At 43.9% G+C, this 25,411-nt stretch overlaps 1 protein-coding gene across 2 annotated transcripts in view; it reads right to left on the bottom strand.

The window, feature by feature from the left end:
• The window catches only part of LOC126268048 (uncharacterized), a 220,277-nt gene that overhangs the window by 97,959 nt on the left and 96,907 nt on the right, over positions 1-25,411 (bottom strand). For both annotated transcript variants that reach the window (XM_049973475.1, XM_049973474.1), the window contains exons 3-5: positions 10,014-10,150; positions 4,139-4,278; positions 193-433 (exon numbers count right to left, since the gene is read on the bottom strand). In XM_049973475.1, the coding sequence (XP_049829432.1) occupies positions 193-433; positions 4,139-4,278; positions 10,014-10,150 (518 nt within the window). The remainder of the gene's footprint in view (positions 1-192; positions 434-4,138; positions 4,279-10,013; positions 10,151-25,411) is intronic.

Raw genomic sequence — 25,411 nt, forward strand, 5'->3', positions numbered from 1 at the left:
AACTATAAAGTCGGAGTTACCTCATAAACGGTTGCTTTGCTGATCTATTTTTACTGAGAGTGTTCTAGTATCGTGTGTTTTCAGCTGCATGACCTTACGCCGTTAAATGTGATACACCCGGTACGAACAGGAATCTTTAACCAGAGAACGTAAGGTGCCGGTTGTTTGGAAGCGCACGTGTGTGGGGCTCACCTGTCGGCGGCGATGCGCTTGGAGGCGACGTCGAGCACGTATCCGGCCCTGGCGAGCTGCCGCGCCTTGGCGGTGGTGTGCAGCGCCTGCTGGGCGCGGTAGGCGGGCGCCGTCACGGCCAGCGGCGGCGCCTGCGCCTCCACGGCGTCCCTCTCGCTCAGCGCGCCGCGGCCCGCAGACACCGCCGCCTCCACTTCGGACGCATCCTCAGGCGGGCCGCTCCACTGCGGCTCTCCTTTGTCTGTGAAAACACGGCAGTGCGCTCTGATGCTGCCCGAGATGCACAACTTCGGACAGTCTAAAACATTTTGCTCCAGCGTCCTGTCTCCATGAGTACCTCAAGGAACAGTTCTGTCCTCGTCAATATATCTTCTTTACACGGCCAGAAACAGTCCCACAGTCGTATATGTACTAGGTGGTCCACTGATCGTGACCGGGGCAAATATCTCACGAAATAAGAGTCAAACGAAAAAACTACAAAGAACGAATCTCGTCTAGCTTGAAGGGGGAAACCAGATAGAGCTATGGTTGTCCAACTAGATGGCGCTGCCATAGGTCAAACGGATAACAACTGCGTTTTTTAAACACAAACCCCCACTTTTACTACATATTCGTGTTGTACGTAAAGAAATATGAATGTTTTAGTTACACTACTTTGTTCGCATTGTGGTGGCTCTGTAATAGTCACAAACATATGGCTTACAATTTTAGACGAACAGTTGGCAGCTAGAACGTAGGTACGTTTGAACATTTTATTTCGGTTGTTCCAATGTGATACATGTACCTTTGTGAAATTATCATTTCTATGAACGCATGCTGTTATAGCGTGATTACCTGTAAATACCACATTAATGTAGTAAATGCTCAAAACGATGTGCGTCAACCGCAGTTCATTTGACAGTACGTGCAACGACATTCCTCTCAACAGCGAGTAGTTCGCCTTCCGCAATGTTCGCACATGCATTGACAATGCGCTGACTCACGTTGTCAGGCGTTGTCGGTGGATCGCGATAGCAAATATCTTTCCACTTTCGCCACAGAAAGAAACCAGGCGACGTCAGATCCGGTGAAAGTGCGGGCTATGGCATGGTGCTTCGACGGTCAATCCACCTGTCGTGAAATATGCTACTGAATACCGCTTCAACCGCACGCGAGCTATGTGCCGGAAATCCATCATGTTGGATGTACATCACCATTCTGTCATGCACTGAAACATCTTGTAGTAACATCGGTAGAACCTTACGTAGGAAATCAGCATACATTGCACCATTTAGATCGCCATTGATAAAATCGGGGGCAATTATCCTTCCTCCCATAGTGCCGCACTATACATTAACCCGCCAAGATCACTGATGCTCCATTTCTCGCAGCCATCGTGCATTTTCCGTTGCCCAATAGTGTATATTATGTTGGTTCACGTTACCGCTGTTGGTGAATGACGCTTCGTCGCTAAATAGAACGCGTGCAAAAAATCTGTCATTTTCCCGTAATTTCTGTTGAGCCCAGTGGCAGAACTGTACACGGCGTTCAAAGTCGTCGCCATGCAATTCTTGGTTCATAGAAATATGGTACGGGTACAATCGATGTTGATGTAGCATTCTCAATACCGACGTTTTTGAGATTCCCGATTGTCACGAAATTTGTCTGCCACTGATGTGCGGATTAGCCGGGACAGCAGCTAAAACACCTACTTGGGCATCATCATTTGTTTCAGGTCGTGATTGACGTGGCTGAACACTTCCTGTTTCCTTAAATATCGTCCCTATCCGGCGAACGGTCCGGACACTTGGATGATGTCGTCCAGGATACCGAGCAGCATACATAGCTCACGTCCTTTGGGCATTTTTATCACAATTGCCTTACATCAACACGATATCGACCTTTTCCGCAATTGGTAAACGGGCCATTTTAACACGGGCAATGTATCATGAAGCAAATACCGTCCGCACTGACGGAATGTTACGTGATACCGCGTACTTACACGTTTGTGACTATTACAGCGCCCTCTAACACCAAGCGAAAAAAGTGGTCCAACTAAACCTTCATATTTCTCTAAGTACTACACGAACAGGTAATAAAAAATGGGATTCCTATTTAAAAAGAAACGTAGTTGACATCCGTTTTACTTATGACAGCGCCATCTAGCGGGACAACCATAGCGGCATCTGGTTTCCCCCTTCAAGCTAGACGAGTTTCATTCTTTGCATTCTTTGCAGTTTTTTCGCTTGATGCTTATTTCGTGAGATATTTGGCCCGGTCACTATCAATGGACCACACTGTATACAGGGTGTTACATTAAATGTGTTTGCCTCTGTATGTTACGAAGTAATAGGCGGCGGAAATAGTTATTGCGGTAGGTCACCATAAGAAACGTTACACTGTCTGCGGAGCTATGAACATAGTTTATTGTGTTATTATCCAAAGAGTTACAGCAAAAAGATACAATTTTTAAATGGAACAATAGTTGTTTCTATCATGCACTGAAATCAGTAACACCAGCTGTGTATACATCAATTTAGATTACATTCCTATCATTTTTAGTACACGGGTATACTTCAAGCCGAAAAAAAAAGTTTGCGAGTGGAATTAAAATTCGGGTTGAAAAGATATCAGTGATAAGATGCGTTGTTGACATTGCTGTCCTCAGTGAAAGTGCGGAAGAATTACCATTACCTTTCGAAAGGAATGAGCAGTCTAAAGAGCAAAGCATATAGACCGAGAGTAAACCAAAAATATACGAGGGCAATGAGGAGTAGCAGAAGTGAGATTAGAGATAAACTTCAAAGGGTATCACATTGTACATAAAGTGAACAAATTCTCCTTAATTGGAAACATAACAACGCATGACAGACGAATCGAGGTAACAGTGTCTACTAGTATGAAATGTAGGTGAGAAAATGAGAAAGAAATTTCTGACCACGGACGATGGATGTCAACATTGTTTCAAGTGAATCATGGAAGTGAAAAAACTGGAAAAGAATCCAACTAAGCTCTCCTTTTTTGTTGTTGACGAAATATGCTGAAAATTATGTAGACGGATAAGAAACGTGAAGGTTTTTTGAAGTATCGGCGGGAAAAGAAATATGTGGAAAAGAAAGACAAGAAAACGGGACAGGATAATATCATATATGTTAAGACATCAGGGAAAAACTTTTATCGTATGAGATAGAGGCATAGAAGACAAAAATTGAGGGAAAATCAAAGATTCAGATATATCCAACAAATAATTGAGAACGTTGGGTGTAAGTGCTAATATGAGTAATATGGTAGAGCACTTGCCAGCGAAAGGCAAAGGTCCCGAGTTCGAGTCTCGGTCGGGCACACAGTTTTAATCTGCCAGGAAGTTTCATATCAGCGCACACTCCGCTGCAGAGTGAAAATCTCATTCTCACGAGTAGAAGTGATTGGAATAGGAAAGGAAGTCGTAACGTGCCGAATAAAACTAATCTGAAGAACTATAACAAAAAGAACAAAGTCTCGCAGCAACGAATACTCCAACCATATAACAAATTTACAACGGCCGCCCCTTGAAATTCCACAAAATCTGAACTTTATGTCTTTCACATCTCCTCTGGCAGTTCTCAGAAAATGCAACGATTTCCGCAACATTTAAATCTGTCCCACTTACAGCGTCACGCATTATCGTATCATAATAACCACTCTCCTTTCATCTCTGTCAACCCTCATTCACTTCATTCCTGGCGCAGGACCTTCAAGTAGCGATCACCATTAATAACACGTCAAGTGAACATAGGTAGTAGGCTGACGAGTCGTAGTACGGTATCCGTCCAACGAATTGCTTCTTTCGTAGAAGTCACACTAGCGTTCTACTCACACATACACGACCCCGAGAGAGGAAGCGCGTAAGTTCCTTCAAGGCCACGAAAGTTGCCTCTCGTCAGCCCACGCTACACAGTCAGGCTGAAGGCCTGTGGACGCTGCTCACCTTTCAGAGGCCACGTCAGCTGCAGCAGCTTGGCGACGTTCACGGGCAGAACCGTCGTGTCGGTGTTGTTTACCTCGTCCATCACGTCGTGGTTCACCGAGTACGAGACCGTGATGACAGCTGCAGCCACGAAGATCGCCCTGTGGCATAACAGGTAACACCGAAACTTTACACTTCATCTTGTAAATGGAATAGACAAGGGAATATGTTGAAAGGATTGTTTCTTATAAGGGAAAAAAAGCAGAAATCTGAAAGACAAACACAATATTAAATTATGAAATCCTGGTAAATAAAACTGTCTCGGTGGCTAAAATGCTTTGCTATTGTTGTTTCTTAAGCACATTCAGTGAGTACAAACATACAGTCACTGTAACATGTTTTAGAATGTGCAAACAAAATATTTCATAAAAGCGACAGTTACGGATCCGACGACAATGAACAGTTTCCAAATATGTCACAAAAATTAGTTTCTTGCCTTCACCCCAGCAGGCACATTACCTCTCAATACCCCGAACCTGCTATAAACACATCAAATAGTTATGAAGCAGCATAGATTCATTCATTGCTACACGGAAAAGAAAGTACATAACAGTTACTTTAATAGTTACTTGTAATGTTAATTGTGATGCACATTTTGAACAAATAAATAACAGTGTCATTTTTTATGCATAAATGGTTTTCAGTGAAAATTCAGATAGGGAAGTCACAGCTATTTCAACGATCAGTCACAACTTTTACTTTAAACAGTGACAGATGATTGCGTCAGTTGTAGTGTCAAGAAACATAACAGCAAAACATAAACATACATTTCAAAGCTAGGAATTCTTTTCTGAAAGAATTTGTCTGGAATGTCTGGACTGTCAAGAAACATAACAACGAAATATAAACATATTTAAAGGGCTAGGAATTCTTTTCTGAAAGAATTTGTCTGGAATGTAGCCTTGTATGGCTGTGGAAATGAAAGGAAACTTTGGAATTGTGATAGTATAGAAGTACACTCAAGAATAAATTTAATACGTAATGAAGATGTAATGAATAGGATGGAGGTGACAAAAAATTTATGCCACAATCTACTAAAAGCAGGGATCGGTTGATAGTAAACACCCTAAGACATTAAGGAATAGTCAGTTTGGTTACGGAAGGACGCGTTACTGGTAAAAATTGGAGAGGAAGGACTAGGTAGGCCTAGGTTCAGGTGGGTGTAGATTGGAATTATTATGCAAAGATGTAGAAGGTCTTCTGGCTGAAGGACCAGACTTATAGCTGAAGGTGAAAAGAGTAACAAAATCTGCGATTAATCACAGACTAAGAATATTTTTGGCACTCGTTTAAGTCATACACTATGTCATCGAAAGTATCCGGACACTCTCAAAAACATACTTTTTTCATATTAGGTGCATAGTGCTGCTATCTACTGCCTGGTACTCCATTACAGCGACCTCAGTAGTCATTAGGCATCGTGAGATAGCAAAATGGGGAGCTCCGCGGAACTCACGGACTTCGAACGTCGTCAGGTGATTGGATGTCACTTGTGTCAAACGTCTGTACTCGAGATTTCCATACACCTAAGCATCTCTAGGTCCACTGTTTCCGATGTGATAGTGAAGTGGAAACGTGAAGGGACAACTGCAGCACAAAAGCGTACAGGCCGACCTCGTCTGTTGACTGCTCGTTCGCAGACACAGGAATTACAGATTGCATCAGGACCCACTGCAAGTACTATGACCATTAGGCGGGAGGTGAGAAAACTTGGATTTCATGGTCGAGCGGTTGCTCACAATCCACACATCACGCTGGTAAATGCCGAACCACACCTAGCTTGGTGTAAGGACCGTAAACATTAGGCGTTTGAACAGTGGAAGAACATTGTGTGTAGTGACGAATGACGTACACAATGTGGCGACCCGACGGCAGGGTGTTGGTATGGCGAATGCCCGGTAAACGTCGTCTGCCAGCGTGTATAGTAGCAACAGTAAAATTCTGAGGCGGTGGTGTTATGGTGTGGTCGTGTTTTTCATGGAGGGGGCTTGCACCTCTTGTTGCTTTGTGTGGCACTATCACAGCACAGGCCTACACAGACGTTTTAAGCACCTTCTAACTTCCCACTGTTCAAGGGCAATTCGGGGATGGCGATTGCATCTATCAACACGATAGAGCACCTGTTCATAATGACGGCCTGTGGCGAAGTGGTTACACAACAATAACATCCCTGTAATGATCTGGCCTTGCACAGAGTCCTGACCTGAATCGTATAGAACACCTTTGGGATGGTTTGAAACGCCGACTTCGTGCCAGGCCTCACCTACCAACATCGATACCTCTCCTCAGTGCAGCACCCCTTGAAGAATGGGCTGTCATTCCCCAAGAAAACTTGCAGCACCTGATTGAAGGTATGCCTACGAGAGTGGAAGCTGTCATCAAGGCTAAGGGTGGGCGAACACCATACTGAAGTCAAGCATTACCGATGGAGGGGGCCACGAACTTGTAAGTTCATTTTCAGCCAGGTGTCCGTTGTGATCACATAGTGTAGCCAGTTCTACATTTAACAGCCGCAAATTCCGTTGTTCAGCGATAGTTTGATATTAATTGCGGAACATAAAATTGAGCCTCAGAAAGCAAATTTAGTCTCCACCAAGCTCAGCTCCAAATGTGGTGGCTGGCAACAGAAATGAAGCTTAGCTTCAATCAGTATTGGCCCCAACATCACGTTCAGCACGAAATATCAATGTCATTCGCAGACGCCTCGGCCTTTCTACAACGCACTAATTAGCCTCAAACGTGACACTCAACACCAAACGTCGTATCTGATACCCAATGTAATACTTAGCTCGAAACTTTGTGGAGGTAACTACCCTCAAAAATCTTTGCCGGTCTCAGCAGCCATTGCTGCCTCCAGAAATAACAATTTTCCAGACAAGCCATAGATAGCACAAGAAAATGTAGTTGGCCTGAAAACTGCCACGGTACTCCATTTTGCGATAGTAGTTCCAGGATATTTGGAGCGATGTTTCCATATTTTAACAACGAACTCCAAACAGCTGCTAGCAATCCTGAACAAAGGTGTTGCTGATAAAATGTTCATGTGCTATCAATGTTTGGCATTTTACATAAGTACACAAAACTGTTGCAGAGCTATACTGAATAATAAACAGTAGTCCGCCAATCGCTGATGGTGCAATCATTGTTCAGTGAAGCGAAGAGGGTTGTCGTACTGACTGCGACCATATCGGATTGGGGCAGCATACACACAGACAGGCAGAAACACAAACGCAATGAGCGCGTGCGGGCACACACACAAAGATAAACAAACATGTTTAAGTTTTTCGTTATTTCTCTAAATAATCTAACTCAAATAGCGGGCTCTTTCTTTTGAAAGGACACGGTTGTCTTCCAGATTCATACTTCCGTAAATCAAAAGTGTTTTTCGCACACATTCAACGACTTCCTCCTCGACAGCACTTTCATCCGCAATCTTACTTCATTCTTCCTTGTCTTACCGGGCATCACATGAAAAAAGCTCCTAGCTGAATTTGCTGTCTCATAGTTTTCGATCCTCTTCACTTGTCACTAGATTTACAGGGTGAATATAAAAAATGGTTCAAATGGGTCTGAGCACTACGGGCCTTTACTTCTGAGGTCATCAGTCCCCTAGAACTTAGAACTACTTAAACCTAACTAACCTAAGGACATCACATATATACATGCCCGAGGTAGGATTCGAACCTGCGACCAGGTGAGTATAAAGTCTGTCCCTGATTTCAAAAATGTATTTCGAAGGAACAATACTGGACACAGTTGCGACTTTTTGCTTAGCACATGAGATCTTTGTGGGTATACAAGGGGCGAACAAAAAGTTTCTGTTTGAGAGTAATGCTGCCAGTGTATTTCCAACGTAGCGCGACTCCGATGCGGGTTTATAACGACCTACATGTAAACAAGGGATTAGTGTGACATTCGTGTCTTTCCGACGTGCGTGCTGTAAAAGCGGAAACGTGAACAATGGCGACGTTGTTACCCAATGCATCCAAACAGGATCAATATGCTGTTATACACTACTGGCCATTAAAATTGTTACACCACGAAGATGACGTGCTACAGACGCGAAATTTAACCGGCAAGAAGAAGATGCTGTGATATGCAAATGATTAGCTTTTCAGAGCATTCACACAAGGTGGGCGTCGGTGGCGACCCATCTACAACATGCTGACATGAGGAAAGTTTCCAACCGATTTCTCATACACAAATAGCAGTTGACCGCCTGGTGAAACGTTGTTGTGATGCCTCGTGTAAGGAGGAGAAATGCGTACCATCACGTTTCCGACTTTGTTAAAGGTCGGATTGTAGACTATCGCGAATGCGGTTTATCGTATCGCGACATTGCTGCTCGCGTTGGTCGAGATCCAATGACTGTTAGCAGAATATGGAATGGTGGGTTCAGGAAGGTAATGCGAAACGCCGTGCTGAATCCCAACGGCCTCGTATCACGAGCAGTCAAAATGACAGGCATCTTATCCGCATGGCTGTAACGGATCGTGCAGCCACGTCTCGATCCTTGAGTCAACGGATGGGGACGTTTGCAAAACAACCATCTGCACGAACAGTTCGACGACGTTTGCAGCAGCATGGACTGTCATCTCAGAGACCATGGCTCCGGTTACCCTTGAGGCTGCAACACAGAAAGGAGCGCCTGCGATGGTGTATTCAACGACGAACCTGGGTGCACGAATGGCAAAACATCATTTTTTCGGATGAATCCAGGTTCTGTTTACAGCATAATGACGGTCTCATCCGTGTTTGGCGACATCGCTGTGAACTCACATTGGAAGCGTGTATTCGTCATCGACATCCTGGCATATCATCCGCCGCGGTGGTACGGGGTGCCATTGGTTACACGTCTCGGTCACCTCTTGTTCGCATTGACGGCACTATGAACAGTGGACGTTACATTTCAGATGTGTTACGACCCGTGGCTCTACCCTTCATTCGATCCCTGCGAAACCCTACGTTTCAGCAGGATAATGCACGACCGCGTGTTGCAGGTCCTGTACGGGGCTTTCTGGATACAGAAAATGTTCGACTGCTGCCCTGGGCAGCACATTCGCCTGACCTCTCACCAATTGAAAACGTCTGGTCAATGGTGGCCGAGCAACTGGCTCGTCACAATACGCCAGTCACTACTTTTGATGTACTGTGGTATCGTGTTGAAGCTGCATGGACAGCTGTACCTGTACACGCCATCCAATCTCTGTTTGACTCAGTGCCCAGGCGTATCAAGACCGTTATTACGGCCAGATGTGGTTGTTCTGGGCACTGATTTCTCACGATTTATGCATCCAAATTGCATGAAAATGGAATCACATGTCAGTTCCAGTATAATATATTTGTCCAATAAATTCCCGTTTATCATCTGCATTTCTTCTTGGTGTAGCAATTTTAATGGCCCGTTGTGTATAAAACCGAAGTGTTTAAGATGCGGCTCTATAGAAGGATACTGAAAATTTGGGGGGGGGGGGCTGATAAGAGAAGGAATTACGATACTCTCTACAGAGTTGGCGAAGAAACGAACACGTCGAAAAAGATGTTAGGACATGAGTTAAGATATCATGGGATACCTACTACTGTACTAGAGCGATTAGTAGTGGGTAAGAAGTGTAAGTCAAGACAGAGGTTTGAATACATCTAACAAATGACTAAGTAGAGAGCAAATATTGCTCTGCGATGAAGAGGTTGGCACAAGAGAGGAATTCGCGACGGCCCATATCGAACTAGTCAGAAGACTGATGACTTAAGGAAAAAGAAATTGCTGTTTGAAGGTAGCGTTGCCAGTGCCTGTAACTGGCGGTCGCTGTTTGACGTGCGAAGCGGCTCTACTTACAGGAGTCCGGCGCAGATGCAGCACTGGAACTGCCGTATCCTCGTGCGATACAGTCTGTTGGGGTTCGTCATGAAGACGTACTGCGGCCCGGCTTCGGCGCCACGCAGAGGCGTGCGCTCGTTCGCCATGGCCTCGGCCTGCAACACAACACAAAAAACTGTAACAACAAGCGCTAAAGCAACGCACAACGTAAGTAGAAAGCACCTGCAAATACAGCATACAAGAAATGATGTGAAACTTTCTGGCAGATTAAAACTGTGTGCCGGACCGAGGCTCGAACTCGGGACCTTTGCCTTTCGCGGGCAAGTGCAGAGTTTCGTATCAGAGTACACTCTGCTGCAGAGTGAAAAATTCATTCTGGAAATATCCCTCAGGCTGTGGCTAAGCCATGTCTCTCCAATATTCGTTCTTCCAGGAGTGCTAGTTTTGCAAGGTTCACAGAAGAGCTTCTGTGAAGTTTGGAAGACAGGAGGCGAGGTACTAGCCGAATTAAAGATGAGGACGGGTCGTGTGTCGTGCTTGCGTAGCTCAGTTGGTAGAGCACTTTCCCGCGAAACGCAAAGGTACCGAGTTCGAGTCTCGGACCGGCGCACAGTTTTAATCTTCCAGGAAGTTTCGAAAATCATTTGTTCTCAAAAACATAAAATATGCAAAAAAATTGTAAAATGAAACGCACTGTGTCGGATTCTACCCTAAACGTAACTTCCAGATTAGCTGAGCATAAATTTTATTTTCTTTAGACAGCTCACCCCTCCCCCCCCCCCTCCCCCTCCTTGTTATTCGACGGAGACACAGGTGGCTGCTACTGATTAGTGGTGAAGTGGTGAGAAAAAGACCTACACCCTGACTGGCACTTTCAGAAAAAACTCACTGTACAAGCAAACGGGGCTCAACACGTTTAGTGTGAGTGTTTCCCTATCCGTCTGACTGGAGTGCACGTATCACCTGTTGTAGTACGGACAACAGTTTTACTGAAGTGATGATGTGCTCGTTGGGGCGTTGGCTGCTGTGCAGTTTGTGTCGTAGTTGCAATTCACTGCCTACACGCTGGTCACAATATGCCGTATGCAAACTATTAGAGCTGCAATTACCTCAGGACAAGGCAGAACACGAGTCAAAATTTCTGTTTCCTCACTAGCGAGGAACAGAAATTCGGCACAAGTATTCCTCTATAAAGAAGAACTTCAGTGTATGTCAGACTGCACAGAGGTGTAAAGAATTCGCTCTTGAGTAAACAAACTAACAACTCTGTTCACAGAGAAATTACTTCACGCACCCCTTATGTCTAAAGCAAGACTTCTCAAAGTTTAACCGCCAGATTCTGCATTGTGTCTCTCTACAGTCAGGTCACTAGGTCGATCCTCGGAGGGAAATGTCTTCGACCGATCGCCGCAAGGAAGTGCCTTCGATCGATATCCACAGAGAATTGCCTCTTGATACTATAAACCCGCTCCCTCCTCGACAAGCAGCTTCTACGTTTGCAGTCAGTCGATGAATCGCAGAGGCCGTTACAAAACCGTTATCTCCGACTACATGGGTCATGAATCTGGCAGACAATGCTTTCAGAAAATTTTCTAGAAGTTTCCATTTCCCCTCCTGCATCCTTAGCACTCTGCCAATCAAATACATGTCTCTGCTTTTCAGTGTGAAGCATTCCCCATCACTTCACATGAGAAGATACCTTGGAGATCAACTCGCGGCCATTGTTTGTGATACTGTGCACTCCTTCACACTAAAAGGACGTTTTTGTGCCTTCTTCCACCCCTAATGCTTTTTCACCAGGTACGTTATTCCGAAATTATTTTCATCGCACCAGAGTGCAACCTGCCACCCACAATGTATGCGCTACGGGGGTTCTGCGGCCTTCAGCATTACAAACCGCCGCGTCCTCGCCCTGCTCTCTCTAAGGACAATAAATGTCTGCCGTTGCAGAACACAACTCTCTTTCCGGTCCCTCTTTAGCCGAGAGTGGCTGCTGAGGAACACACAGCCCACGTCACCCTTTCTCTCAGTGCTAGGCTCCAGCTCCCAGATGTGCAGACTATTGTTAGTACATGGTGTTAGCGAGAATCAGTCAATGAAGTGATTAATAACCCGTTCGGGCATCGTAAAAAGTGATCTAATATAAATACAAATCGAAAAGATTTTACAGAATATTAAATATATAGAGGCAAATCTTGCCGTCTTACAACCTTCAAAAATAGAATTAATAACTACACTTTTGTTTATTTGCTTGTACACGTTTGCTGTCCTGACACACATTGCAATTCAAGCAACACAATACTGTAAGACGATACTAGATGAACTAGAACAAATTGGAGCATTCCACTGTTTAAGGAGAGATGGGGGCTGCGCTATTTTCCTTTTGGCTTCACTAGCGCTTTGCTGCGGGGATTGCAATGAATGCCAGTACTGTTTACGTCTATCGGAAAATAAACAAATTAAGACCTCGTCTGTCAACATTAGTAAGGGACATTCGGTAAGAAGCAGCCTTGGTGCATGCAAAACGTGGTAAGATATGTGCTTTATTGATAGCAGTTAATTCTTCCACGATAAGCAGAGAAAAGGCTGCTCTGTCTCTAATTTAGGACTCTAGCTAATGGAAACTTTGTCAGGATGTGTGTACGTAAACAGTGGTAAGTGCCAGGAACGATAGCTGCCGGTAGTGATAACGCGTGCGGTGCTGGTTCCAGGAAAATGGTTTCAGGGACGATTTTTACGAATCAGAAGATGATCTTGGTAGCTACTGCTTAGAAAAGCATCCTAACATACGGTCGAACGCGAAAGCGTTTGGAAAGGTATGACTAATCAGTTAAATATGAATATTTATTTAACCAACTATACAGTACTGAACCCGTCAACATTGATTACATGAATTTACACGACGGGGTGATTGGAAGGAAAGTTAAGGGCCATTTTTAACATCGTTTACGAGCTGTTGTAAGATGCTTGTTAAAATTAAGTTTATGTTGTGCTGAATCATAGATTAACTTTTGAGGTTGTTATACTTCAGCAGTGCAAAGATTATTAATGCGAATCTTAATATCAAAAACTGAAACAATTCAGATCTTTTAAATCTGTATTTTTGAGAATTTGTGCAGTGATGTTTCGTTAATTTTCCCAGCAGGTAAACAGTGGTAAGTCAATAACTCATGTTAAATGCGCTCAATTTGCAGATAAACAATATTAACTATCCACTGACGAATTTTTAAGGTCAAGACAGGTTTAGACAGAATTAAGCATTTTAAAAATATGCTTCTTACTGTATACACATTTGAAAAGAACGAATTGTCTGAATAAACGAAAAATCACATAGCATATATTTGAAACACCTTATTCAAGAGATTTTATTGAAAATTTACTGTGAAATTTCTCAAAACAAACACCTTGTCTCTTGCCTTTTTTTCAGCTGACGTCTTCAAATTATTACTTGTAATAAATAGTTAAAATTTTATGTCCACACGTCTTGTGCTTACGCCTTACCAATACAAGCGTATACACACACACACACACACACACTGATATATGTGAAGGCAGCAAACAACAAACAATAAAACTGACGATAGTCTAAAGAGACTACGCTAAAGAGAACAAAGCAATAAATAATTTCTACGACTGATTTTAGTCGATTGTTAGCTTTAATACCAATTTCTCAGACGAAATTTATGCAACTAAGAACAAGCACTAAATTTCAAGTAGTCGAAATTTATGCAACCAAGAACAAACACTAAATTTCAAGTAGTCGAAAAATCACTTAAAATGCAATTACAGTCATATCAAATACACGAAGAGTGTTTCTGTAATATTGATAAAATATCTAGGCGTAACGTTGAAAAGCGACACGAAATGGAACGAGCACTTAAGGTTATATGTAGGGAAGATGAAATGTCGACTTTGGTTTATTGTGGGTATTGTAGGAAAGCGCAGGTCATTTATAAAGGAGACCGCGTATGGAAGTCTAGTGTCATCTATTGTTGAGTTCTGCTCGAGTGTTTATGATCCCCATCAGGTCGAATTAATGGAAGGCATCGAAGCAATTCAGAGGCGCGCTGCTATATTTGTTATCGGTAGATCCCATCAACTCGTGAGTATTACAGAGATGCCCTGTGAATTCGACTGGGAATCCCTGTAGGGAAGACGACATTGTTTCCGCGACACAGTATTGAGATAGTTTAGAAATTGGCGTTTGCGACATGCTGCAGAACGACCCTACTGCTATCTACATACATTTCGCGTAAGGACCGCGATATCAAGATAAGGGAAATCAGGGCCCGTACGGTAGTATAACATAGACGCTTTCCCTTGCTCCATTTGTGAGTGGAACAGGAAAGGTAATGATTAGCAGTGATAGAAGATACTCTCCGTCATGCACCGTAAGATGGCTCCCGCAGCATGTACGTTGTTGTAGATGGAGAAGGAGCCAACGAATAGAAATGAGACAGGAAAACTAGTCTGGAAAGCTATAACAGAAAATGTGAAATTTACGTTGGTTTGCTGCCAATGATAAAAATCAAAGTAGATGCGTTTTTGTTACAATATTCAGTAAATGCACAATTTTCACAACAGGCTACATCCGCAACGGTTTTTAAAAGTAGCGCTCCGCATCTTCTAAGCAAGCACGTTTTGCCCTAAAATTTCGAACGACAACTGCTGTTGTCTGAACAATATCATATGCATTGAAAATTCCCACGAAAGGGGATCTGAACAGCCGTTCTCCCGAGCTGGACGTCCATGTCTTAACCGCTGCATCATCTCTCTGAGTAGCTCAGTATAAGGCAGTATATAAATGGTTCAAATGGCTCTGAGTACTATAGGACTTAACATCTGAAATCATCAGTCCCCTAGAAGTTAGAACTACTTAAACCTAACTAACCTAAGGACATCACACACATCCATGCTCGAGGCAGGATTCGAACCTGCGAGCGTAGCGGTCACGTGGCTCCAGACTGAAGCACCTAGAACCGCACGGCCTCACCGGCTTCAGTATATAGTGTTAGTAAAAACACTGTACAGTTCATATGAGTCGGGTATGGTTGTATAGTGGCAAAGTGGGTGTCTGGAACACAAAGGTCGCGGTATCGAATCCTGGACGCATCGCGAAATATATCAATAGGTTCTAACCGATCCTTCACCTCTCAGTGATACATTCACCAGGAACGATAAGTTGTTCCATTTCACGTTAAACTTCAGGTCGCAGTAGGACTATGGGTGTAGATTACGGGCACTCTAGACACTGAAGTGGTTTTCAATTGAAATACCTGCTCTAGGCCGTTGAGTTACACGGAATTAATGTACTACATGCGCATATAATTAAGGATGTCAGTACTACGGAATATAACTCGAAACCCTGCTGCTTCCGATGGATGAGTAAATGAAAAGATGTTATTATCCTTAACGAAATAGCTAAACTTGAGTGTTTTGTATTTTAGTTTGAACATACTTTGTTTTCATGAACCTATACTCAAACGAACGCGTCGCTGTCCAGACTGTAATACTGATTAACGAATGTGAACTTACTTATTGTGACATGTACACTCCTGGAAATGGAAAAAAGAACACATTGATACCGCTGTGTCAGACCCACCATACTTGCTCCGGACACTGTGAGAGGGCTGTACAAGCAATGATCACACGCACGGCACAGCGGACACACCAGGAACCGCGGTGTTGGGCAAGGAATGGCGCTAGCTGCGCAGCATTTGTGCACCGACGCCGTCAGTGTCAGCCAGTTTGTCGTGGCATACGGAGCTCCATCGCAGTCTTTAACACTGGTAGCATGCCGTGACAGCGTGGACGTGAACCGTATGTGCAGTTGACGGACTTTGAGCGAGGGCGTATAGTGGGCATGCGGGAGGCCGGGTGGACGTACCGCCGAATTGCTCAACACGTGGGGCGTGAGGTCTCCACAGTACATCGACGTAGTCGCCAGTGGTCGGCGGAAGGTGCACGTGTCCGTCGACCTGGGACCGGACCGCAGCGACGCACGGATGCACGTCAAGACCGTAGGATCCTACGCAGTGCCGTAGGGGACCACACCGCCACTTCCCAGCAAATTAGGGACACTGTTGCTCCTGGGGTATCGGCGAGGACCATTCGCAACCGTCTTCATGAAGCTGGGGCTACGGTTCCGCACACCGTTAGGCCGTCTTCCGCTCACGCCCCAACATCGTGCAGCCCGCATCCAGTGGTGTCGCGACAGGCGTGAATGGAGGGACGAATGGAGACGTGTCGTCTTCAGCGATGAGAGTCGCTTCTGCCTTGGTGCCAATGATGGTCGTATGCGTGTTTGGCGCCGTGCAGGTGAACGCCACAATCAGGACTGCATACGACCGAGGCACACAGGGCCAACACCCGGCATCATGGTGTGGGGAGCGATCTCCTACACTGGCCGTACACCTCTGGTGATCGTCGAGGGGACACTGAATAGTGCACGGTACATCCAAACCGTCATCGAATCCATCGTTTTACCATTCCTAGACCGGCAAGGGAACTTGCTGTTCCAACAGGACAATGCACGTCCGCATGTATCCCGTGCCACCCAACGTGCTCTAGAAGGTGTAAGTCAACTACCCTGGCCAGCAAGATCTCCGGATCTGTACCCCATTGAGCATGTTTGGGACTGGATGAAGCGTCGTCTCACGCGGTCTGCACGTCCAGCACGAACGCTAGTCCAACTGAGGCGCCAGGTGGAAATGGCATGGCAAGCCGTTCCACAGGACTACATCCAGCATTTCTACGATCGTCTCCATGGGAGAATAGCAGCCTGCATTGCTGCGAAAGGTGGATATACACTGTACTAGTGCCGACATTGTGCATGCTCTGTTGCCTGTGTCTATGTGCCTGTGGTTCTGTCAGTGTGATCATGTGATGTATCTGACCCCAGGAATGTGTCAATAAAGTTTCCCCTTCCTGGGACAATGAATTCACGGTGTTCTTATTTCAATTTCCAGGAGTGTACATAAATACAGGCATCAATTGAAATCTTGGATAACTGCCATTACTTTTTGGAACGTCCTGAAACATATTTAAAGTGACGGAGGTCGATCACGAATAATATAAAGCTAGGGGTTGCAGTTTACGGTAGTGTGTTCCCTTGTATTCGCTCACTATATGTTGAGCTGTGCTTATCTAGGACACGCCCTACCGGAGACGTTGTACCAGTGCCAACTTTCGCGCCACGCATTAAGGTAACAAGGCTAGGAAACCGGTATGAAGAAGCTGCGGTTGTTTCAAAGGTCGTTCTCGATCAGTCTCTCTCTCTCTCTCTCTCTCTCTCTCTCTCTCTCTCTGTCACACACACACACACACACACACACACACACACACACACACACATTCTTAATCTCTATGTAAGCGTGTTCCAATGAGTCCTTAAAATTTCGTGTTTTATGCTAATTCGTTGGGACCATGTAAGACGGAAGAGCTGAATGCAATTTAACAGAGCTATTGGAAAAGAACTGGCCATGGACCAGCTGAAATAACTATTCTGCTATTTGGCATAAGTGATCAGATATTTCTGCCCCTACAGAATTTAAGTGCAGTCCTTCCTTATTACAGGGATCTTAAAGTGGTACGACACTTAATAACGGAAGTAGTGGATGTCCATTAAATCAATTAAGTTTGATGTGTGGTGCGTCCAACGTTCAGTTTAAACGTGCTAACCTTTATAGAACAGCGCACGAAGCTATTGTGTAATATTTTTTATCGCTGTAATTGTAAATCTGCCGCGCGATATTAGCCGAGCGGTCTAGGGAGCTGCAGTCATGGACTGTGCGGCTGGTCCCGGCGGAGGTTCGAGTCCTCCCTCAGGCGTGGGTGTGCGTGTTTGTCCTCAGGATAATTTAGGTTAAGTAGTGTGTAAGCTTGGGACTGATGAACTTAGCAGTTAAGTCCCATAAGATTTAAAACACATTTGAACATTCTAAATCTAATTCGACTATTTCTATCCGCTCTCTCTTCGTAAGCATTAGAAACACTCGTAATTTCCAAATCCTGTCGTTTGCGATAAAGATGTGTCATGATACTACAAATGATTTTCGTTATGTTGTTCACGGAAAAGGTCACCGTTACCTAACAGATCTTCAGAAATCCCAACTACTACAGCAACACATGTCGTTCTGAGATCACTAGTTGAAGAAAATGTTGAGGTCCTTGGTTTTGGTCTGCCCAGCCTATCCATACTCTACGAGAGTTTTGATGTTCTTTCTATGCCACACTGCTGACAGCCAGTTGAATTGGAAACACTCTAAATTCACGTTTGTTCAGCTTAACTGAACGGAGGTGCAGGGAAAAATATTATGTAATTAGTTTATGTTAATTGCTATTTTAGTCTCATACCCAAAGAGAATAGCAGTTCGTTAAGTTCGTTGGTACAAGCAGGAATTTTTCTCAATCTGCCACGCAATTACATCTTCCTGTAAGCCTGATTATGGAATATACTAGATTATCGTAGGTCATTTCATCAATAGAATTAGCCTCGTTGGTTTTAAATGACGTATAATACTGTGGGATATTGAGCACGGTAGGTTATTATTCCTCGGCAGTTAATACAAGAAACGTGTAAAAGTCCGTGAAACAACAGAAACGTGCTCCAATCATCTATATGTTTTATAGTTCTGTGTATTTCCAATTAGTCTGGATATTTATTTATTGTATCTGGCCTCACACATATATAACACAATCGGTGTTTTATGAGAGACAATACTTTCAAAAAAGGTGTGTGAAGGAACCATGCCAATGCAGTTTTGACTGCAAGATGTTAAAGAAAGAAAGGAAAAAAAATAGTCTGAGCTACTATTTTGGTAAGCGTAGAGAAGCTTGCTTATCCTTTTGTGGTGTGAAGATCAGAGGCCGACGGGACCGTTTGTTCGTTAGCGAGTGATATCGAGGACGTGGACCAAGGCTTCTGCCCACACGATCCAGTTTTACAGGCTAAAGCAGGAACCTGTCCTGTTTACAGCCATTCTACGTCACGTGATCAACCAGCGGACTCAGCGCCCAGTTAGCATTGCATCGCTGGGGGGACTGGAAATTTACTGGCGCGTTCTAGTTTGCTGAATATATTACAGATGGCGTAAGGCTTGCTAAAGTGCAAACAAGAATTACAGTTTTCAATGATATTTCAGGGCCCTTCTATGTAAGCTGAATCAGATTATGAAAGAGCTAGATAAAGTAGTGCAGCTGCAGACAGAATAACTGATACCGGTGTATTAGTCTTCTTTTGGTCTACACTTAACAGTGTGTCACCATTGATTGAAGGGTGCCGAACTAGGTCTGTTTTGTTGTTGTATTGAGCACGTAGTAACTTCATTTTTCACTGTGTATGTGCGGGCGCGAGCGCGCGCGCCTTTGTGTGTGTGTGTGTGTGTGTGTGTGTGTGTGTGTGTGTGTGTGTGTGTGAGTGTGTGTGGTGTACATTTACCTATTCACACTGACCTTAACAAAAATCCTATGAACACTGCTCAAAAGAGTTTGTGGAACGTGATATTGGACGCCCCCTTGCTCCACTGAACAATAACTGAGGATTCGATATGTTGCCAATTATACCTTTATCTTTCACAAATTAAGTACATAACGAAATATCAATACATCCTCGTTCATTTACATAATAAGAACTGAAATTCCCGACAGATATCGAAAACAAAGTGGAAACAATCGCTCAGTCCGTCATCCTGGATGATTTTTATTGGACTTCGAGAGCTTCAGGAACGTGTATGCCTTCCCTGAGCGCTTATCATCGCCTGACACCTAAGTGGCATGCTCTGTATAAGTCTCAGAGGCCATCCAGTGGTATCCATCCTGATACTTCTGTGAGAGCCCTGAGGTTTCTTGGAGAGTTCAAATGGTTCAAATGGCTCTGAGCACTATGGAACGCAACTGCTGTGGTCATTAGTCCCCTAGAACTTAGGACTCCTGAAACCTAACCAACCTCAGGACATCACACACATCCATGCCCGAGGCAGGATTCGAACCTGCGACCGTAGCAGTCGTACGGTTCCGGACTGCGCGCCTAGGACCGCGAGACCACCGCGGCCGGGTCTTGGAGAGTCTGAGGTGCAACAAGACGACTATGAACATCTCTGTCGAGCACCTCAAAAATATGCTTGGTGGGCACTGGTCGGGACTCACCGTTGGGCCTTCGCAAGACATCCCTGATGATGCCCACGACTTGGGCATTATCGTACATGAGAAGGAATTCAGGGCCACCACCGTATGCATCAGCCACCACATGGTACAAAAGGATTTGTTCGATGAACTGATTAGCGGTAAGATGATCATGGACAACGACAAGATCCGTGCGGCTTTCAATACTGATGCCTCCCTAAATTATCACAGAACACTGGCAGAATCTGCCAACTTCCTGGAAAACATTTGGTAGGTATCGCTCACCACGGGTCTTCACAAACGAACACGGCCATCACCTTGCGTCAGAGGAAATAAGGACTCGTCTTTGAATAACACGTTTTGACAGAGACGACATTGCCAATTGATATGGAAACGACACAAGTGAAGGAGGCGTGTGAGATGTTGTCGTGTCACGAGAGGTACTCGAAGACGTATGGCTCATAAGGACTTTCTCGTAACCTGTTCCTTATTGTTTGATCAGACACAGGAGCTAGATTGCTCCTGAGATCGTCTTGCGATGCTCTGGCGGTAGCTGGACGACGGCGCAAAGCAGAGATGCCCAGATACCGGTCTTGAGGTGCGTCGATGACGTTATCCAACTCGGCTTGTGTGCTGCCCTGTCTTCTTGAGTGTCCATAATCCATAAATGACAGATGGAGGGACACTGGCATCTGCCATCAAACGACGGAAAGTACATCCTTCTTGGATCAAACATACTCCCCTTGCAACTTGCACTCCATTAAGACGTCGCCTCGCTTGAGCTTCGTTGAATACATGCTCAGAAAATGACAGCTGCCGTCTGTGTACCTCACTAGAGAACACTGGGACACCGGTGGTCTCTCCCTTCTTTCGGGTCACCTGGTGCTGTACTGTGTAACATAGGCGATAGATGGCAAATGGTTTTAGTTGTTGCACACACTGAAAACGAAGATCTCAGGCTATACAATAAGACCACAGATACCGTCTGCACCAAAACAGACTTAACACCCCGGTAATTGATACACGTGTTTCCCTAATTCTTTTGAGCACTGTAGCTGTAGGAGAAGCTGGAATGGAAAGACAGCGGGATGGCAGTAAATGTTCCTAACTGTACTGAAACAGCCGGTAGCTGGATTTCACGGAAATATGAAAAAGATCCGAAGATTATGTAACAATTCCACGTGTTTCATATTCGAGATTAAAAATGTTCGCTACGCAACTGCGATAAATATTTTCCAATCCTCAAGGTACTCCCCGCGTTAATTACGAAGTGATGCAGTTAATAAATGAATGTTATTAAGGATTTCACAGTCGTCAACAAGCATATGGGTATGTGTGACAGATTATTTGCCGTCTACTCTATGGACCAATTAACTAACCACCACTCCGTCTTCAGGCCACGAGTGGCCTACTGGGACCATCCGACCGCCGTGTCATCCTCAGTGGAGGATGCGGATAGGAGGGGCGTGGGGTCAGTATACCGCTCTCCCGGTCGTTACGATGGTATTCTTGACCAAAGCCGCTACTATTCGGTCGAGTAGCTCCTCAATTGGCATCATGAGTCTGAGTGCACCCCGAAAAATGGCAACAGGGCATGGCGGCCTGGATGGTCACCCAACCAAGTGCCGATCACGCCCAACACCACTGGACTTCGGTGATCTCACGGGAACCGGTGTATCCACTGCGGCAAGGCCGTTGCCCTATGGACCAATTGCATATTTCAAACTGCCATATGAATTTTTGCAATATGATATATCATGCACTGACCCAATGCCTGAAGCTCATCTTTTAATTTTCACGGTTTAAAAACGCGGCTTAGGAACAGAGACATGAATATTTTAAAATAACTGCACTTGACCGAGAAAGGTCTCTGTTTCGAGTCCCGGCCTGGCGCCCAGTTTTAACCTCCAGGAACTTTCAACTTGTAGCTGACGATGTAAGACGTTTTATTTTTATTTATTACGAGTAGTTCCTACTGACATATGACCTGACATCTAGAATCAAAAGAGGGCAGTTCTATCTCTCTGCAATTGTCCATTTTTAGATATTTGCATATAAGGAATTAAGGATCGTATCAATGAATAATATGAATTTTACCGTGATTATGGTCTGCAACGTTAACATCATTTAATAAAATACGGTTAATATTTACCTGTTCTAGCAAACGTTATTCTTTAAGAAGCAAAAAAAAGAAAGATGATAGTTTTTTTAGAAGAAAAAGAGAGAAGATAGAAAATAATAGTTCCCAACGTCGAAGACGAGCAGGACAGATTGAGCCGTGCCGTGTCGAATCTTTGGCTCGTTTATTTGTCTGGTTCACTGGCATCTCAATAGGTGGTGTGATTGCAGTGCACTGTCTTCCGACTTATCGTTGCCATGGCGACGTGAAAAACAAACCATGCGCGCCCGCCGGAGGTTAATAAGAGCCGAGTCCTGGCTTATGACGCTGCCTGACGAAGGCCAGCTCAAGTCTTGCGCGCTGAGAGAGCCGGTGTGTAACATGGAGGGATTATTGGTGTTGGGAGTCGACTCCGATTGTATTGGACCGCCGTAATTGCAGATTTGGCCGTCCGTCGTTGACTGAAATTTCAAATGTTTGGACTGGACAACATTTCTTGTGCACCAGTTGGTATTATATACCTGTCTGCTCACTCGGGGCCTGCCTTGCGAGGGTCTCTGAGATTTGTTACAGTTTAATTTGATGGAACAGTTATCATACGACTTACTGAGAGTGCATGGCTGCATAATTTACCTTACTTGATTTTGCGAATTATCAAGTTTAATGGGCCTAGTTGTGGCCAAAAATTGAAAGACTGATTTGTACTCAGAGGTAATTTTAAAATTTGTTGCATCTCAATTATTATTTAATATAGATATGTGTTTTTCTTAAAAGGAAATTTTGTGATTTTAGAGGCCATTGTTAACATCTGTTTGAATTGTTTTAGATCCTACTGAGTACGCTTAATACTGAAATGTATTTGTTGGTGGCTAAATGGTTATGCTAAAAACCATCAATTACAGAGGTAAGGCTTGCCTTTGCCGGATATTATTGATAAGGCCTTACATTTAAACTATGTGGACTTTAATTTGATCACTTCGTTTCGTGTGGTTCGAGTTAGCTTTGGTCTCTGAGATACGTTGGCGAGTAGTGTAGTAATATTTTTTTGCTTTAAACTTCTTGTTGTGACAAAACGTGTAAAGGTATTTCCAAATTCGTAGCAGGCGGAATGATTTTTGTGGCTTCTTAGCATTAGATTCTGGAGACACAGTAGCGATAGAAGAGACTTGAGTTATCTTGGCTTCATTTATTTGTGGTTAGGCTATGACACTCTTGTCAGCAACACTTGCTAATTGTATTCCTGAAGCTCTGGCCTTCGGCAGGCCTACCGGCGAGACACCGCGGTGTCTGCGGTATCGACTGGTATCTGGGGCGGCGCCGGACCGTGGCGCGCGTTTGTTTACGTCGGCCGTATGCAGATTAAGTTGAGTTTTATCAGCCTTTCTCTTTCCCGCCTGAAGGTTATGGTTTTAACACCTTCCTATGTATGTAGACCTCATGTTTTCATTTTATTATAAGCAATAAATTCTGCCAGTTATACTGGTTGCTAGTGAGCCTTATTGTATAAATTGGCAATGACTTGTATACAAGCTTTCCCTTAATCTGAAGGTTATTTTTAAGGTCCTGAGTTTTAGTAATTAATATTTGAACAAAACGTACTTTGTTCCATGTAAATATTTTCATTTTTCAAGAAAACTTGTTTATTGTTTCAGTTGTCCTGATTTAGATCGTTTAAGGCTATTGAGGTCTACTTACCATAAAACCAAGATTGTCTGTTCATGACTTGGGGCATATGTTTTACAGAAATCTTTTATTTAACTGTCATTAAATATTAACTGTAAAGTTACAGTCTTAAGGGCTGAGATAGTTTGGTATTTTTTTAAATTATATTTTTTTAATCAAATTCCACTGATTTTAATTATTGATTAATCTTAAGTGGTGAATTTCAGAGCTTATTTGAACTGGCACATATTGTTCATGCTCTTAATTAAGGTATTATGTTTATTCAAAATATATATGAATTTGTAAATCACAAATGATGACAGTTGTGGGCCTGCCCTTCCAAGTCTTGCTTTCCTATGCCGACCTGTGCTCAGGGATACCACAGAGGTCTGAAAAACTTCAAGCCCTGCACGGCTGCTCGGCTTCTGCTTTTAGTACACTATCCTATATCCAAAGCTGACGATGTAATACTACTTGGCTGTTGCTGATACTGTAACGCAATAAAATCTAATGTATTTCTATGTCTATCAAAACCAAATTTATATTGTCAGTGTTGTCAATATGCGTGTGCCTGACTGTGTCTGTGGTTTCATGAGACTGCGTTGTATACGTTGACTTGCGTTTGTGCAGGATGTCTCTTGTGTCGAAATAGACGTCCAAATTGTACTGTGCGTTCATTATTGCCTTTTGTTGAGATTTACGCATCTTGAATGTGTTGGATAAGGATAGAATCTGATCAAGTAACGGGCCACGCCGTAGCTGAGGGTCACATGTCCCATCTCTAGCCGATCCTTAATGTCAAAGAAGAGTGCGTTTATGCTGTATATTCCTCCCTCATATGGCCAATACCTTGCCCATTTTTAGCGTTCCCTACCCCATTCTGTAAAAACAGAACTTCTATAGGCTCGCTTTGTTATCTATTTGTCTCTCTGCTCCACTGTTAAAAACCCATTTTCTCAGGAAAGGGTACACTTATCACGTTGAAATTTATGTCACTTGCTGAGGTCTATGGTCCCTTCGCGGTGTAAAACATTGAAGCTTCTAAGTCAATGCAATCAAAAGATACGATCATTTGTATCACATATTTTAATACTCACAAAGTCACTCATCAAAATCTATAGGGTACCTCGCGTTGGCCTAGAATTATGAAATTTGGCAATAAGGAAGGTTTCACAGAACAACCAAAGGAAAAAAATCCGGAAAGTGTTAATATGTAATTTTGTCACAAGAAGACAATATTTCTTTAGTCATTTGTTACCCGACATCGAACTTGAAATTAAAACAGTCAATAGTTCTCCATTCAGGCCGACGAGTGTGCAGCTGTTTGTTTCACAAACAACTTGAAACACCAAATCTACGTGCAGTAATCTCTCCTGGATCTCTGATGATGGATAAATTCCGAAATGCGTCATATGTGTAATAAACTCAACCCGTGCCTGATGTTTGACTTTCCCACTGCGACCCACTCGGCCTGAATGGAGAACTACTAATTATTATATAGGGGTCGCCTACC

Source organism: Schistocerca gregaria, chromosome 4, assembly GCF_023897955.1.
Source record: "Schistocerca gregaria isolate iqSchGreg1 chromosome 4, iqSchGreg1.2, whole genome shotgun sequence".
Classification (NCBI taxonomy): Eukaryota; Metazoa; Arthropoda; class Insecta; order Orthoptera; family Acrididae; genus Schistocerca; species Schistocerca gregaria.